Source organism: Vipera berus, assembly GCF_964194415.1.
Source record: "Vipera berus genome assembly, chromosome: 2".
Classification (NCBI taxonomy): domain Eukaryota; kingdom Metazoa; phylum Chordata; class Lepidosauria; order Squamata; family Viperidae; genus Vipera; species Vipera berus.
The window spans coordinates 36054878-36071372 of NC_138203.1; the positions used below are offsets into that span (position 1 = coordinate 36054878).

The following is a 16495-nucleotide window of genomic DNA, read 5'->3' on the forward strand; positions in this document are numbered from 1 at the left end:
CCTAGATTATACCTGCATAATTTCCCAGATTTATTCCCTCATTTCCAAATCCAAAGCTAGGTTTCTCCATAGCCATGTCCAGCCATTTCAGGACTTTTGTCCTGAGTTACAAATAATATTGGTATTCCAGATTTTAATTGAGTAATATCTATTTTTACTCTGTGCTATCAGATTTCTCTTTAGCATACTAGTATTTTAGAATACTAGTACTGCATCACTTTAAATGCAGAAAGTGGATGGGTTTAGTATGAAAACTATACTTGTTTTAATTTAGCTTAATTTAATTTACATTAAATAAATTAAATAAATACACCCCATGGTGTTTAGTGGTGAGTATACTGTATATTTGTTTAATCATTTCTGAATTCTGTTACCTCATTGTTACAATTTAACAGGAAAATTACATCTAGATTGTGTGTGTAGGTGTGTGTGGCCATTAAAGAAGAGATTTTCCATTCCTGCTGCATTTATTTCATGTCAGGATGTGTGTTCTCCTGTAACCCTGTGTTTTGTGAAACAGAAAACAAGGTATCTGCAAAGAATACATGCCACAATGCCTGTAAAAGTGAGGGCAGGACTTCGATAATGATCATGGTTTCCATATTGAGTGTTTTAACTCCTGTAGATGCTCCTGATAGTTCCCTGCTGAAATAAAACAGTCAGCTATTTTGTGATGAATAACTAAATGAAGCATTCAAATTGCTAATTCAAATGGTTACATTTTCTCATTAAGAAAAGTTAACTAAGGATGGGTGTGTTTTTAAATTCAGAGTGAGGTGTTGCAGATCTCCTTCTAGACTTGAGGCATTGTAATAACATTGCTAATCTTGGTACCACACAACTGGCTGAGATAGGTGTTATGTATTGGGCTCAAATGTAATACCACGTGGGTAGCTGGAGCAGCTAAGGGCTCTCCAGCAACCCAGACTACAAGTCTCCAGTGCTGCTATTGGCTGTCCCTAGGCGGCAATGGTTGCTTCAAACCAATTGACTGCCGCCTAGGGGCTAGACTATAAATTGCAGCTAGTTACAGCTCAGTTCTCAGTTCACATTCTGCAATCAATAAACCATGAGTTTGCCTGAACTCACTTGTCTCGCCTTCTTTCCTGCGCCAAAGAACCTGCTACACAACAATAGGGATTAGGGTTCTTGCTCACCAAAATATCTATGGATGATCCTGAGTTTCCCTAGGTATAATTCCCAACTGTCTGAATATATTTGCAAACTATTTGATTTTGGACAGATTACCCAAGGACAGTTCGATGAGCGTTATGTTTTATCCTCCCGTGTACGCACGGGCCGAAGTGTTCGTGGCCTGAGCCTCCCTCCCGCCTGCTCCAGGGCAGAGAGAAGAGCTGTTGAGAACGTCGTTGTCACTGCCTTGTCTGGGCTGAAACAAGACCTGACTGGAAAATATTATAGCCTGACAACTATGTCTGAAAAGGAGCAACAACAGCTAATTGATGTAAGTTTAATGCCAAACCTGGGAGTTGAACATAAGTATAAGACAACAACTAATAATGTGGAAAGTCTCTCTAGAAGTGGATCTGGGAGATTATATGGACATGGTTATGTGGGCATGGAAGTAGTTGTCCCAGTCTTATTTATAATTCTGAGTTTTCTTGAGGTTCTCCAGTGATTCTTCTTGTTTTTTCTGAGATCAGACAAGGTTGGTTAGGCTGATTAGGTTAGAGAGTTATTCCAGGGCAGAGAGGGTTAATTTGGGTTTGATAGGATTAGACAAAGAGTAGAGCTGGTGTTCACCGTGGTCATATCTACATTACAATATCCAAATTTCTTCACTACACTAGAACATAACAAACTATTCCTTACCTGTTGAATATTAACTAATCAACATTTTACAGCTGGAATTTATTTCTCTTCCTCCTCATCACAATATAAGCAAATTATTCAATCTGACAAGAACCAAGCAACATTAAACATGCATAAACATATACACACTAGCAGAACTCTTTTATTTGTGGAATTCTGGAAATAATATCATACCCTCAAATAACTTTACAAAGTATGTCAGTATTCATAATCCATTGATTTAAAAAATGTGAATTGAAAAATTGTAATATATTTATGACAGGGCCTGAGAAGAATGAGGGTTAAAAATAAATTGCAAATACACTGCAATCCTAGGAATATTTAGGTAACGTGTTAATGAACGGACTTGTAAGTAAACATAAAACAATGAGTTGTGTCTGAGGATTAACCAGAAAGGAAGAACGGAATTAATCAGCAAAAGCAATATAAAAAGATTAGAATAAACTAGGTTTTTTTACTTCTATTATTATTTTAATAAGCCTCGTATCTCAAAAAAATCTTATTTGTGGGTATTGATTAACTAAATATTATGTAAAAGCAGTAGGTGTGACTCAAATCTTATTTTAAGATTCCTTAATGTTAATTAATTTAACTCTAAGTTGAATTTAAATGTACTAAGCATAATTTAATTTTAATTTAACTCTAATATTTTGGTTTTTTTTCTTTCTTAGCATGTTTACAATTCTTTACAAAACCTTAAAACTACATGAAATTAACAACATAGTCATTTATATTGGATACACAGTCTTTTAAAAAAAATAAGTATCATTTTTATGCACTTTGCACCTCTGTGAACTGATTCACCATTATAATTCAATTTTTTTCTTTTTTTCTTTCCCTCTGCCTTAAATTATGCTGGTCTCCAGGACCATTTCCTATTTGATAAGCCAGTTTCCCCTTTGTTAACGTGTGCTGGAATGGCCCGTGACTGGCCAGATGCCAGAGGAATATGGTACGAAATGTGAGATGTGCACGTTTTCAATGTGAACAAATAATTATACTAATTTCTAACTCAGTTACTACTGTTCCTAGTTCTGAGCACATGCTTGGCATACACAATCTCTCCGTCCATTACATAATCTTTAAGCTTGCAGTGGGCAATATTTTGGTGGCCATCAGTGATTTTTGGGTGGGTGGTGTAAGAAGGCAGAAATCAGGAATGTTGTTTTGTTTTGTTTTGAATGGATGATATCCCAGAGCTTACATTACAATCTCTCATTCTTTCTCATCTCAATATGGCAGGAAACTACTTTGAATTTTCATCAATCATGGTCAGAGAAAACACTAAGGAGCATCAGAAATGATGTTTTTAGGGTTGTCTATGGCCCTCGGCTTTTTTTTTAAAAAAATAAATACAAAAACATCTGTGATCAAAAATGCAACAATAACAAAAAAAAGTAGAAAAAGCCTAGGGATCTGGACTCTTTGTTTCTATCCTTAATTGAAAAAGAAATAGCTAATAAAGTCTGTAGATCTATTCTGAGGCATGATTTCAATACCTTGCTTGCACTAATGCATGTGTGTGAGAGACAATATATGCATATAGATGCCAAAGGAATGTAATTATCTTTCCTTTTTGTTTTATAAAGGTAAAATTGTTTTCTTTAATAAAATGGTGATAAACAATGTTTTGAAATTTTTTGAACAGGTGAACTATTTTATACTTTCTTATTTCTCAATGTAAAAAACTTTCTACCAATATCATTAGAAAGGATATTACCAGTCTTGTCTTTAAGGAAATTGCAAATGCATGTTGCTCAAGAACACTTATGGAGGTATGAGTTATTTAAATTAAAATGTTGGTGTCAAGCCCGTCCTCGACAAAATCACACTCGGCCAGCCGTGGAACGGGTAACAATGAAGAAATGTTGGTTTTATTTTAGAAATTCCGTACAAGAAAAACACTGTGATTTATTAATAAATAGAGGAAAGTCAAGGAAGAAAGACATTTAGATGATCAGAATTAAATATTATTAGCTAGTACAGTGTTTCTAAACCTCAGTATGCTGGCTGGGGAATTCTGAGAATTGAAGTCCACACATTTTAGTTGCTAAAGCTGAAAAACATTGAATTAGTGGACCACTTCCTTTTTTTAAAGACATACTAAGAATTTTTTTATCAGGATGTTATATGTTCTGAAGGAACTTTTGGTAAATGTGAATACCTGTAATACATTACTTCTATTATAGAATAAAAAATCAAAATTAAACATGTTTGGTATTTTAGAATGGATATTAATCTGAGAATATTAATTTCATTTCTTTTTATACTTGAATACTTTTGTTTACTGATTTCTCTTTGAGTCTCTTATCAATTAGATCTAAGTTTGAATCTAACAACACGTAAAGTATAGGGTATGTGTTGCAGTTCTTGAATTATCAATTCCTTTTTATGCTTATTTAGCACATTTTCATTATGTTTTAATGTAAAACTTTTGTAGTAAAAAACTACATGAGCTATGAAAGAGGGCTGACTGGTAAGTGAACTGAGAATATCCACCAAACTCTGTCATGCTTCCATCTAAGTTCAAATTGTAAAAAATATTGACCATTATGGCACATTAGGCCATAATGGAGTTTGTTATTTTTGGCTTAGTACAACGAACAAATCCATCTTATTAAAACATGGATTGTTTTACATTGAAAAACATTATTGGTTTTTCATTAGTTTATTAAATTGTTTTTCCCCAGTTGTGCTTTATATAAAATTTGAACCGAGATGTGTAATTTGTTTGCTGTTTCCTTACACATAAGTGCACACGTGTCTGCCAAGAAACACATGAGGAAGCTAAGTGTTTCTGGACAATGAAAGCATTCCTAAAAAGCACTTGCTGTCACTCGCAGCTTGCTCAAACTCATCCTGTGACTATCATATACAGTAGTTGGGAATAAGCCCTGCCCCTCAAAATCCTTCCTTCAGTCTCAGCATTGAACTCTTACTTTTGCAGAAGCTGCAGCCGATTTCATGCATGAAAAGAAAAACTGAGGCCTTTTGTAAGGCAGCACTGTTTTTAAAAATAAAACAAAGTCTTCTTTTGAGGGTGAAATTAAGGAGAACAGCAAAATATCATGCATAGAGCAGTTACTGTCTTATTATCTGAAGAGAGAGAGCACACAGGTTAATCATGGTCAAACGTCTTCCAGTACATCTAACCAGACTTTTCAAACTAGAATCATAACTTCTATCTGCGGTATTGTCTTACATATCTATGCATTTTCTCCCCACCCCCGTAGTTCAGTCATAGCTACAATCAAATAGCCCTTTCCCACATTCCAGTCATGTACTGCTGAGAATCTGCAACCCTTTTCAAACTGAGGTCAGCATTTGGTCTCTGTCTGTCTGTCTGAGTGCTCCACTCTCAAAGTTGGCAAATTCAAGCCTAAGAACACAAATGAAGCATGATGGTATATTATTTTGTATAGTAACTTAAATATAAGGAATATGAATGTTCTTCATATATAGAACAATTATCTTGTTCGGTCACATTCAAATTACAATTTGTTGGCAACTTTTGCACATAGCTGAAACACTATACCTAAGGTATTGGTCATCCAATATTTTCATCCATGTGGCCATGTATTCTAAATCTGAAGGATAAAATAGCTGTGTCAGCAGCACTGCATCCTGGTTTTTTTTTGCAATTGTATGAAGGTGCTGCACTATATAGCTTGTGATACAGCAGATTCAAACTACAGTAGTCAGTCAGTTCACCAGTTCTGAGTCATGTATTTGACACATTTAGCTAGCCAGGACATGATGAGGAGTTCTCATCTTATGCTACTGCACAAAAGGGAATCAGAAGTCAATGCCTTTTCTCTTTTTTTCCCTTTGCCCTATACTTTTCCCTTCCCTTCTCCCTTCCTTATTTTCCCATTTTCTTTTGTACTTTTATATTTTACATTATAAACTAATAAACAAAAATAAGAGGACGTCATTGAGTTCTGGACCGGTATCTTGTTCCACAAATGCAGCAAAATATATTAGACTGGATTTTCTATTTGGAAAGAACTGATGATTTGATGGTAGAAGAACCCTACTGGTTCAGCTTCATGCACCAATAACACCTGCTAAATTTTAAACCGACAACCAATATAAAGCTCTGCAAATTGGAGGACTAGTTATAATGCTGCTGTTCAGGGACCTAATGGAAACAGACAGTTTCCTCAATGTTCTTGAAGAATTTTCTACATTGTTTCTAATAAGAACATTTGATACCCTTGCGATAACTGGATAATTTCTATGATTGTTCTGAAACTTTCTTTTCTCTTAATGAGCTAAATTATCCCCGGTTTACTAAACAGCCACTTTTATTATATTATAATAGAGCAATCAAGATTGCTTATTTTTCTGGCCCTGTTGCTGGATGGCATAGTTGTTCAATATAGTTCAGTATCTCTGCTAAAATGTTATGAAAACAACCACGGCAGTGCTGCTCAGGGCTTTTTTTGTCATAGAATGCTCAGAACGGAGTTCCGGAATCTTTTTTGGATGGAACCTTGTAGGGTAGGCAAGGTGGGTTGTATGACATATGTGAGTTCCGGCACCTTTTTCTTTTACAAAAAAAGTACTGGTGCTGCTCATAAACAATTTCCATCAGGTAAAATCATTTGGCTGTATCCCAAATGTAAATTTAGCAATTAATGGTTTTGCTTATCCTTCCAGAGAAGGTAGACAGATATTTAGTGAGAAGATTCCTATCAATTCTTCATTTTCCTTTCACCCTTTTTGGAAATTAAATAGATCAGGATGGGACCGGTCCCATGGTTAAGATATGTGATCAGTATGTTCTTCTTTGAGGGATGTGTTTTCTCTGACTAAAAAGGCAGTAAGAAAACTTTTATTGGAGAAAAGCTTTATTAACTTGGGAGTAGATATAATGCTCCTTTTCTGGAAAAATGATTATAAGATGATGGCCTCATAGCTCCAGATGTGTCTGAGGAATACCAAATAATATTGACTTTCTGGATTCACTTTAGACAGGCTGCGCTCTTGTGTTGAAATTGTTTGGTATTTTTAGACTTCCCGTGTTAAAAACAGGATGAGGGAGTACAATTCTACTAATTTTCCCGGGCCTCTGGTTCTTTTTAGTACCATCAGCCATAGTATCTTCCTGGGTTGTCTGGTGAGATTGAGCCATTTTAACATAGTCTGGTCAACCTATCAGGCTGTGTCTAGAAGGTAGTGCTGGAAAAATGTTGTTCAACATTTTAATGAAACTGTAGAGGGAACCTCATGCTAATGTCTCTTAGCCCGATTGCTCATTATTTACTTCACATTGCCTAATCCTTATAGAGGGGTATATGATAAATCAGTCTGAAATTAAATCCAGAGAAGTATAAGTATTGTTGGTTGATAAAAACTGGACTAGGATATTGTTCCTGCAGTTTTGGATGGGGCTACTATTTTCTGTTAAGCAATGGGAGGTTTTGACATTTCCCTTATTTTTCCACTCTTACTACATTTGCCAGTGGCACCTATGAAGATAAGAACCACCTTTGCACAGTCACTTCTATTGCACTAGGGTGTTTTTTCTTAACCAGTAAGATCTAGTGACAGTGATCCATATCATAGTTTTGGCAGTGTGGTCCAATGAAGGTAACTTGCACTACACCATAGGTTATAGATTTGAAGTTAGTCTAATGTTTTACTTTTTCTACTTTACTGATCTCACTTTGAGCTGCCCATGGTTATTGTTTATAAGATGGACAAACATGTTTGTCTTTAAAATAAAAATAAATTATATAGATATACAAATATAGAATGTGAGGGACCTTCTGCTACACTACAACATGCAAGGTACAAGATTCATATGATGCTAGCACAAAACAATCTCATTAGTTGCCCAACTGTTTTTTCACTTCTTTTGTTCAATTGTGTCCAATTCTTAAAAACTGCTTGCGCAAGTCCCTGCAATTTTCTTGGCAAGGTTTTTCAGAAGTGGCTTGCCATTGCCACCTTCCTAGGGCTAAAGAGAAAGTGACTCCAGCTGGCTTTGTTCCTAGGCTGGGATGAGAACTCATGGTCTCCCAATTTCTAGCATAATGCCTTAATTCAGGGATGTCAAGCTGCTGCCCGCAGGCCGGACGCGTCATCCGGAAGCCACGCCCACCCCATTGCTGGCAATGGCAAAACTGTTCCGATACGTTGCATGACGTCACGTGACATCGCGAGTTTGACATGTCTGCTTTTTAAATTGCTATAACACGCTGGCTCTCACCAACTGTTGACTCGCCTTTGTTTAATGTATTTATATTGATTGACCTTTTAAGCCTTAAGCAACTTAGGATCTGACTATCCAAATTTCTACTTCATATGCTGCAAAACTGTCTTTGTTAAGACCTACCAAAGAGATTCTTTTGAAGATGCTGCTACTGTCAGAAGTTTCCTTTAATCCTGTTACTCCCAGGCTTGACATTTGCCCACTGCCCCAATGTTTAGAAAACCTGCCAAGACACATCATTTTCTTCAAATGATTGTTACATGGCTTAAGTACTTATTTACTGTTAGTTTCAATTTATATTTTAAACTTCTTATGTTCTGGTTTTGTTTCTAAAATTTTTAAGCTGCCCCAAATCCTCACTAGATCAAACAAGCTGGGTATAATTCAACAACATAATAAATTAATTAGTCCCAGCTGCACTGGGGAGAGAATTTAAGAGATTTTTTTTCCCTATACCAACCTTCTGTAACAAGACTAACAGCAAGAAGCAGATCATGTGTGAAGTCAACTGACACTAAAGTGCTGCTAAAGCAGGCGGGATATCAGAGTGTGTGGGCAGAAAAGGCAGGGAGAAAACAGTCCAAGTCTCAAAAGTGTCAGCTGATAAACCATCTTCAGCCATTGAGAATACAACCTTGGACTTTGAATTAGAAATCTTAACAGTATTGCAATTTACCTTGCTAGAATGAACTAGGAATATCTTCAAAGAAAAGAGTGGAAAAAATATCCAGCCTCTGTTTTATTATTTTCAGATGAATGTCTTCACATCAAATTTTAAAACATTTTCAAGATAAACATAATAAACAAATCAATTTTTCCTTGCATGGTTACATGATATTCTCCATTACTTTAATTCTTATTCTCTAATGTGTGCTACTCAGCCTATCACAAATAATATTAATACCTAGAAGGCTTGTGCTCATCTCTTTTCATATTACATAATTATTCTAGCACTCCTGCTATAAAAAAGTTTCTGTATTCGTCCAAGCTGATGGCACCTCAGTACTCTGACAATACTTCTTGCAATTTTCATTGAAGGATCTCTTAAAGGGTTTTTAGAAAGCAACAGTAATTTCCTTGTGCAAAATTAATATTATTCTCTAGTAAAGAAGGAACAACTTTTCAAAGAAGGTTTCAGGCATTATCTAGTTCAGGGTTTCTTAATTTTGGCAATTTTTAGATGTGTGGATATAAATTCCCAGGATTCCTGAGCCACATTCTGAGAGTTCTGGAATTTGAAGTCTGCACATTTAAGGTTGTCAACCCTGAGAAACACTGACCCAGTGGCTTAGGTTTGTGCTGCCCTGAATACTTTGATTACTTTAAAGAGAATGGGCAGAATGCAGACAACACTTCTCTCAGACAACATGCTATTTCTTTGACCCAGATGGTGATATACCTTGCAGTAGGGCCCTCACTTCTGATAAATCTGTATTTCACTGGAATTTCCTCCATTTCTGTACCAGTTCTTCCCTGTATTATTCAACAAAGAAGTCAGTTTAGAGAAAATTTAGATACAGATGATGTATCTCCCATCATTCCTATTTCATAATGTTTTAAACTGGAGGGATAGATTCCTCTTCTTCCAGTTAAAAAGTGCCTCCATGCTTTCCCAATTCCATTTCCCATAGCAGCATAAGCCTCACACTGCCTTTATTTCATAATGTTCTAGTACAGCAGCAGTTCACTACCAGTAGGATTTATAACTTTGGAAATTTGGGATTGTGTGGTTGCTAGTCAAGAGAGGAATGCACTGTGGGCATACTGAGTAACCCTTCTTTTTGATGCCACCATGAAAGTTCCAACATGATAAATAACAAAAGGGAAATGTAAAATGAAAGGACCAGCATCTTTGAAGATGGTTTTGAAATCTTCTATGACCAGAACACTAATGAATTGTGCATCTCTCTCAACCAGGCATAACAACGATAAAACATTCCTCATCTGGATTAATGAAGAAGATCACATTAGGGTGATTTCCATGGAAAAAGGTGGCAACATGAAGCAGGTTTTTGAAAGATTTTGTCGTGGATTGAAAGAGGTGGATGCTTTTCTATGACTGTTAAAAATGTATTTTTAGATTTTAATATAACATCCCATTTGTGCTTTTATGTTATTGCTGCTAGTTTTTCTTTTTATTGTATAGTATATGATACTATTTGAGACTCCTATACTAGCAGAGTTGGGGCCCCTTAAATTAGAATGAGGCAATTGCCACAAGCAGCAAATACTGCATGGAAATGTAGGAGCTTTTTTTTCAATTTATTGCCTTTTTTTTAGAGTAAGACACTCTGCAAATCAACTTGTTTCTCTCAAGCTGGGAAAGATCAGTGACTTTGCTATTGTTAAGGAAGATTTGAATCTCAGCCAAATCAAGTGGAATAGAACTCAGGCAAAAAAAGTCATATACCAGCCTCTGATCTAAAGAATCTTAGGATGATATATATTTAATTATATATATCATACTGCTCAGAGCTTTTTTTCTCATAGAACACTCAGAACGGAGTTCTGGCACCTTTTTTGGATGGAACCTTGTAGGGTAGGCAAGGCAGGTTGTATGACACGTGTGAGTTCCGGCACCTTTTTCTTTTACAAAAAAGCACCGATACTGCTTGTTAAAAATTAGCCCGAAATCTAACATTTTTGTTTTTTGCTTGGAGTTTTATTTTATCTCAAGATTCATTCAAACTGCCATTCCTCATTTACATTATGAAATAGTACCACATACTCAAATAGTTTTCTAAGTTTAAATCAATGTAGATTTTCTTATGATTTCAATGAAAATATCAGATTGGCTTAAGTACAAGCAAATTTCATTTGAAAGCCAATCAAGGTTGTTATCTCCAAAGCAATGAAAGCTATGAGAAAAAAACTAAAATATATTATAAATTTAATTATAAAGAATTAAATATAAATTTTATATACATGACATAAGACACACACACAAAACACTGTATTTAATTCTTTTCTCATAACTTTAATTGCTTTGTATGTTTAGAATACATAGAATATATTTTATGTTTCCATCTTTGAATGACGCATGAATGAACCTTTATTGTCAAAGTACATGTGTACAGTGAGATTGGCTGAGCCTCCCTTTGTTTCCCCCCCCCACAACTCACAGTGACAACAAACCCACCATCTTGTTACACCATGTGAGCTAATTGCACAACACACCGGCCTCCCAAGTCAATCATACATAGCCATATTTTTAATTACAATTAATTTAATATGTCTATAAGTTTAAACTGTGACTGAACTAGGTTTTAGTTTAATAGGAGGTAGGGCAATGGTGGGATTCAGCCTGTTTACACCAGTTTGGCAGAACCGGTAGCTAGCTTTTTGTTGCCCAGACCCAGAATGGACTTCCGGAAGCGGCATCCACACAGAGAACCGGTTGTTCACATGTTTGAATCCCACCACTGAGGTTGGGTTTGAAGTTTTAGAAAGTACAAGTGGCAACAATTGTGTTAAAATGGCCTCCACCTCTCTGCAATAAAAACAACTCTTCTAACATGTTGCTTGCCACAAAATATGTTATTTTTAGATATGTGCCATTTGTTTAAAATAAATTGTCATACACAAATTACACTGTTTATTGTATTAAATGATGAGCTAAAATTCATAAAAAGGCAACAGATTTTATTACCGGTAAGTAAGAATATGGCTAGAATAACTGATCAGATGAGCTGATCAATTTCTCAGCTGTGATAAAGCTTTAAACCACAGGTCTGCAACCCGCAGCTCCAGAGCCGCATGCGGCTCTTTAAGCCGTCTCCTGCGGCTCCCAGTCCTCTGCCATGTGCAGTCCAAAAAAAAAAAAGTGGGACTAAAAAAATTCAACCAATCAATTGAAATATGCAGGGTAGGTGCATATCTCGCCTTGGCTCCACTCTTCAGTCAAACCCTGTTCTGCGCATGCGCGCATGTACGCGCATGTGGACACATTTTTTGCGGCTCCCAGTTTTTCCTTTTGTGAGGGAACTGGTTCCGAGTGGCTCTTTCACTGTTTCAGGTTGCTGACCCCTGCTTTAAACAGTTGGGAAATCAAGACTATATAAATTTTAGCACCTTTATCTAAATGGAAGCCCTGACTAAAATCAGTAGTGTTCAGTCCTCTAAACTGAAACATGTTGTGTGAAGATATACTGTAATATAGATATAATATCCAGCCTCTGAAGCTTTAGCTCTATTTCTATACTTTATGGATTTATTTGATAGATAAAATTCCGTATTCTATTTGCAGCAGACTGTTGAAGCTTATGAACTTGACAAACAACAGTCTGGATATAGACAACTAGTACTGTGCACAGATGGCATGTTAATATGCTGTGGTGATTCATTGAATTTTATTTCCTTTCCAGGTTGAGAGGTTAATTAAAGAACAAGGCTGGGAATTTATGTGGAATGAAAACTTAGGATACATCCTCACCTGTCCATCTAACCTAGGAACTGGATTACGTGCAGGAGTTCATGTTAAACTTCCAAAACTTAGCAAAGTAAGTAAGCAATTTATATGACTCCTAAACATAAAACAGTCTTTTGAAATGCCTGTAAAACCAATCCAGAAAAAACTGTGGCGATGAACCTCCTTCTTAAACGATTTAATTAGATGAACAATTTGTTTACAAACATGCATGTTGTTAAAGAAAGGCTCAGTATTTTGTTTTCAAGTGATTGTCCCTTGTATGGTAGGACCCTAGATTTTCAAAGATCCTGGAAAACCTGAGACTTCAGAAGCGTGGCACAGGTGGAGTTGACACAGTTGCTGTAGCAGATGTGTATGATATTTCCAATCTAGATCGTATGGGACGATCAGAGGTAAGTTTCTGCCTTGTTTTTTTTCTAAATAGGAGGCAAAGCTGAAGAGAAACATCTATTTACCTAGGTGTCTGAAAGTATTTTCCGTATCAATAATATATTTGCTTATTTGAGGAACAATCCTCACCCAATTCAGTGATTTCTCACTGGAAGTTATGCTGGCACTGGGTGGGTGTGATGGAGCTTGTGTCCTAGCTGTGATTCTCTAGCAGGTGTGCATCTTATTTTTAGTTTATTTTTTTAGCAACTGTACAGTTGTATTCGTTTTAAAGTTGTGTGCCATTCAGAATCATGTATATCAGATAGGCAGCTATATAAATAAAATAAATAAATAAATACCTTTACATATGTGTGGATAATATTGGGGAAAATAAAATCACGAAAAGCTGTAATTTTTTGCATATCTGAAAAAGTATATAATGTGATTAATTAAATCTATTCATCACAAAAGTAAGGGAGTTCCAATGCCCACAATTCTACTATTCACTGGTTGTTCCCATCTTTCTATTCTGTATCTCTAGATAACAAGATCTTTAAAAAATATACTTTATACCCTTTCCTTTATTTTACACTTATGCCATTTTCCTCATAGGCTACAGTCACAAAAAACATATCAAAACCCTTCCTCCAAACAGAAGAAAGTGCCAAAATCACAGATTATGTGAAAACCCTTATTCAGCTAATGAAATTTGGTCTGTATTTACCCATTACAGACATGGAAAATGATGTATAATTAAACCATGGATAATTATGGCCACCTGTATAATTAAACATCCATATGCTGTATTCCTATATGGAATAATATTTATTCAGAGGAGGCCAACTGATTAGGAAAAACTAAGGGTAGAATTACAACCAGAATTGAATATTTCTGCTTGTAATTGTAAGGTTTTCAAATGCTGTTAATTCTTCACCCTTTTGATTTTTCATATTTTAAGGACCACTGCTCCAAATAAAGATGAACTTTAGTATTCCAGTGGTTTTTTTAAAATAACTATACCACCCCTCGCCCATGCCCTCAACTCAAATAAGCACATTTTGGGCAGGGGGACTCCCTTCATTCACCAGATCTCAGTGACACATGCCAGGCCCTCCCATTTCTCCAGTATGGAAGAGGAAGATCTTACTACTAATGAACTTGGCATTCAACAGAATCAGTAAGAATTGCTCTAGCACTCAGGACCTTGAGTTGGAACAGAGAAGCTGGAAGATGGGCAGGATCCAGATCTCCTCTCCTCCTTCCCCTGTAAGGCTCTCCCCTCCCCACTATATTCTCTTCAGAAAGATTGCTATATCTATATGCAACGTTTATATGGGCTTTCTTCTGCTGATGGCTTTTGATACCTAATCCAGTATTTTCACATATAACAACTGCGTTAATCTAGCATTTCCACAATTTAGGATTTTAAAAGACAAAAGAAAGGACTACTATTACCATTCTTTTGTCTTTTAAAATCCTAAATTGCGGAAATGCTAGATTAACGCAGTTGTTATATGTGAAAATACTGGATTAGATATCAAAAGCCATCAGCAGAAGAAAGCCTATATAAACATTGCATATAAATATGCAATCTTTCTGAAGAGAATATAGTGGGGACTACTATTACCATATAAGGGATGCGGTGGCTCAGTGGGTTAGGACGCCTTTGGTGTCTAGTTATGCCGGCCACATGACCACAGAGACGTCTTCGGACAAGCGCTGGCTCTTCGGCTTTGAAACGGAGATGAGTACCGGCCCCTAGAGTTGGAAACGACTAGCACGCATGTGCGGGAGAATCTTTACCTTTTTACTATTACCATGTAAATGTTTTATCTGAGAGGCAAGCTACAAACATTTTTTTAAAACTTGCAGATTAAATCTTTGTAGAGTTAACCAGTTTGTATTGAAGTGTATGGTTGCACTTTTCTTCCATGTTCTAGCTTAGTCTTCTTCCACGTGACCAATTTCAATGCACGTAGTATGGCAAAATGATAAGAGATGGATTTTTTCACAATACATTTTTCTTCTAGAATTTAGAAATGGCATAGTCTAGGAAGAATGATGAAGTATAATTTACTGAAGATATAATAAACTTTGTGGTAAATATCAATAGAACTACCTGATCTTCTTATAGCTTCATAATCTAATATCAGAAACCTTTACTTTTATTTCAGGTGGAACTTGTCCAGTTAGTCATTGATGGTGTGAACTATATGATTGATTGTGAAAAGAAGTTGGAGAGAGGTCAAGACATCAAGATACCACCACCGCTGCCTCAGTTTGGCAAGAAATGAAACTGCTTCCAGTGATTATCATCTGACTGGAAATATGTCTGTGGATTGACTGTGTATTCTGTGTTCCTTTGAAATGTTAAAGAGAAATATGTATAACATTTTTCCTCAAATAGGTACCTATTAATCAGGGGGTTGGCTAGGGTTGCTGAGAAGAAGACAAGAACGTAAGATATAGAAATGTGCAGAATACAAATGGTTGCAAACATCACTGCTGAAGAGTAGAGTTGCCCTTGAAGATTAGTAGTCTTAGAGCATTTCCCTGTGAAGTTTAATTTCTTTTAAAGTGTACAGAAAGGAATCTCATTTCCTTTCTTCAATTATTTCTTACAATGTCCTCATTCCATTCATTTAGTTCAGATTTTCCATCTTTCTTTAATCCTCTTACCCAGGTCCATTCCCTTTTCCTTTTTTTTTTTGCTGCTTCTGGACACCAATGTGCTTGAGAGTGTGTAATTTGTGCATACGAATTTGAATGGTTGCTATATACAGAGCTAAATGTTAAAAATAAAGTGCTGGTTATTACAAGTAACACATTTTACTTTACATTTTAGCTATTAATTCAATGTTTTTATTTATTCCTTAATTTTGCCCATTTTTGGAAGGTGGCTTCTGGCAGACACATAGACACACATACATACACGTATATAAATATGTGTCATATGCACACATTTATGTAACTGGTGTGTGGGGGCAATTCCAAAATTGGTTTCAGATGGTGATGGCAACCCTCGACTGACGGTATGAAGAATTTTTGTTATTTTTTTCTCTGTACATTTCCTTTGAGTAGTGAAAATAGTGTGTTAAATATTGGTTGTTTTCATTTTAGATACGGTAAGCACAAATTAATGTAATATATTATTATATGTAAAATTAGATCTTAGTGGCATATTAAATAAATACTTTCTGATGCCTCAGATGCTACATATCTTTTCAATCCATTTTTTAAAAGACATGAATTATTCACATAGACAATTCTATGGCTTTGGCATAAGGGTATTATGTCAGCCTCAGACTTGTGAAATCCCACAAGAGAGCAGAAACAGAGATGAGGCAGGCATGCCAGGATCTTTTCTCACAGTACCCATTGGCAACATCACTACTCATCAGTAACAGCAATTCCAATTACTGTATGTTCCTTTATGGAGTTAATGCATGGAGTTAAGGCTCTAAATGAGAATGCTGCAATGATGTCACATTGCCTGGAATATGCATTTATTTAGTGCACAAGCTATTGCTATTGTTCCGCTTAACCCCTGACAGGTACTTACAATTTCATCCTTCTCAGTTTATTCAAATGAGTTGATTTTTGTTGATTTCCTGGTGCCCTCTGAGCTTGGTTATTTTACT

At 36.0% G+C, this 16495-nt stretch overlaps 1 protein-coding gene across 1 annotated transcript in view; it reads left to right on the top strand.

Annotated features, from left to right (window-relative positions):
* CKMT2 (creatine kinase, mitochondrial 2) overlaps positions 1-16267 on the top strand; it is a 33718-nt gene extending 17451 nt beyond the window's left edge. Inside the window, exons 6-11 of the mRNA XM_081319774.1 lie at positions 1244-1465; positions 2700-2785; positions 9971-10094; positions 12418-12552; positions 12749-12874; positions 15029-16267. Of these exons, the coding sequence (XP_081175900.1) occupies positions 1244-1465; positions 2700-2785; positions 9971-10094; positions 12418-12552; positions 12749-12874; positions 15029-15148 (813 nt within the window). The 3' untranslated portion in view covers positions 15149-16267. The remainder of the gene's footprint in view (positions 1-1243; positions 1466-2699; positions 2786-9970; positions 10095-12417; positions 12553-12748; positions 12875-15028) is intronic.
* Positions 16268-16495: the final 228 nt, after the last annotated feature.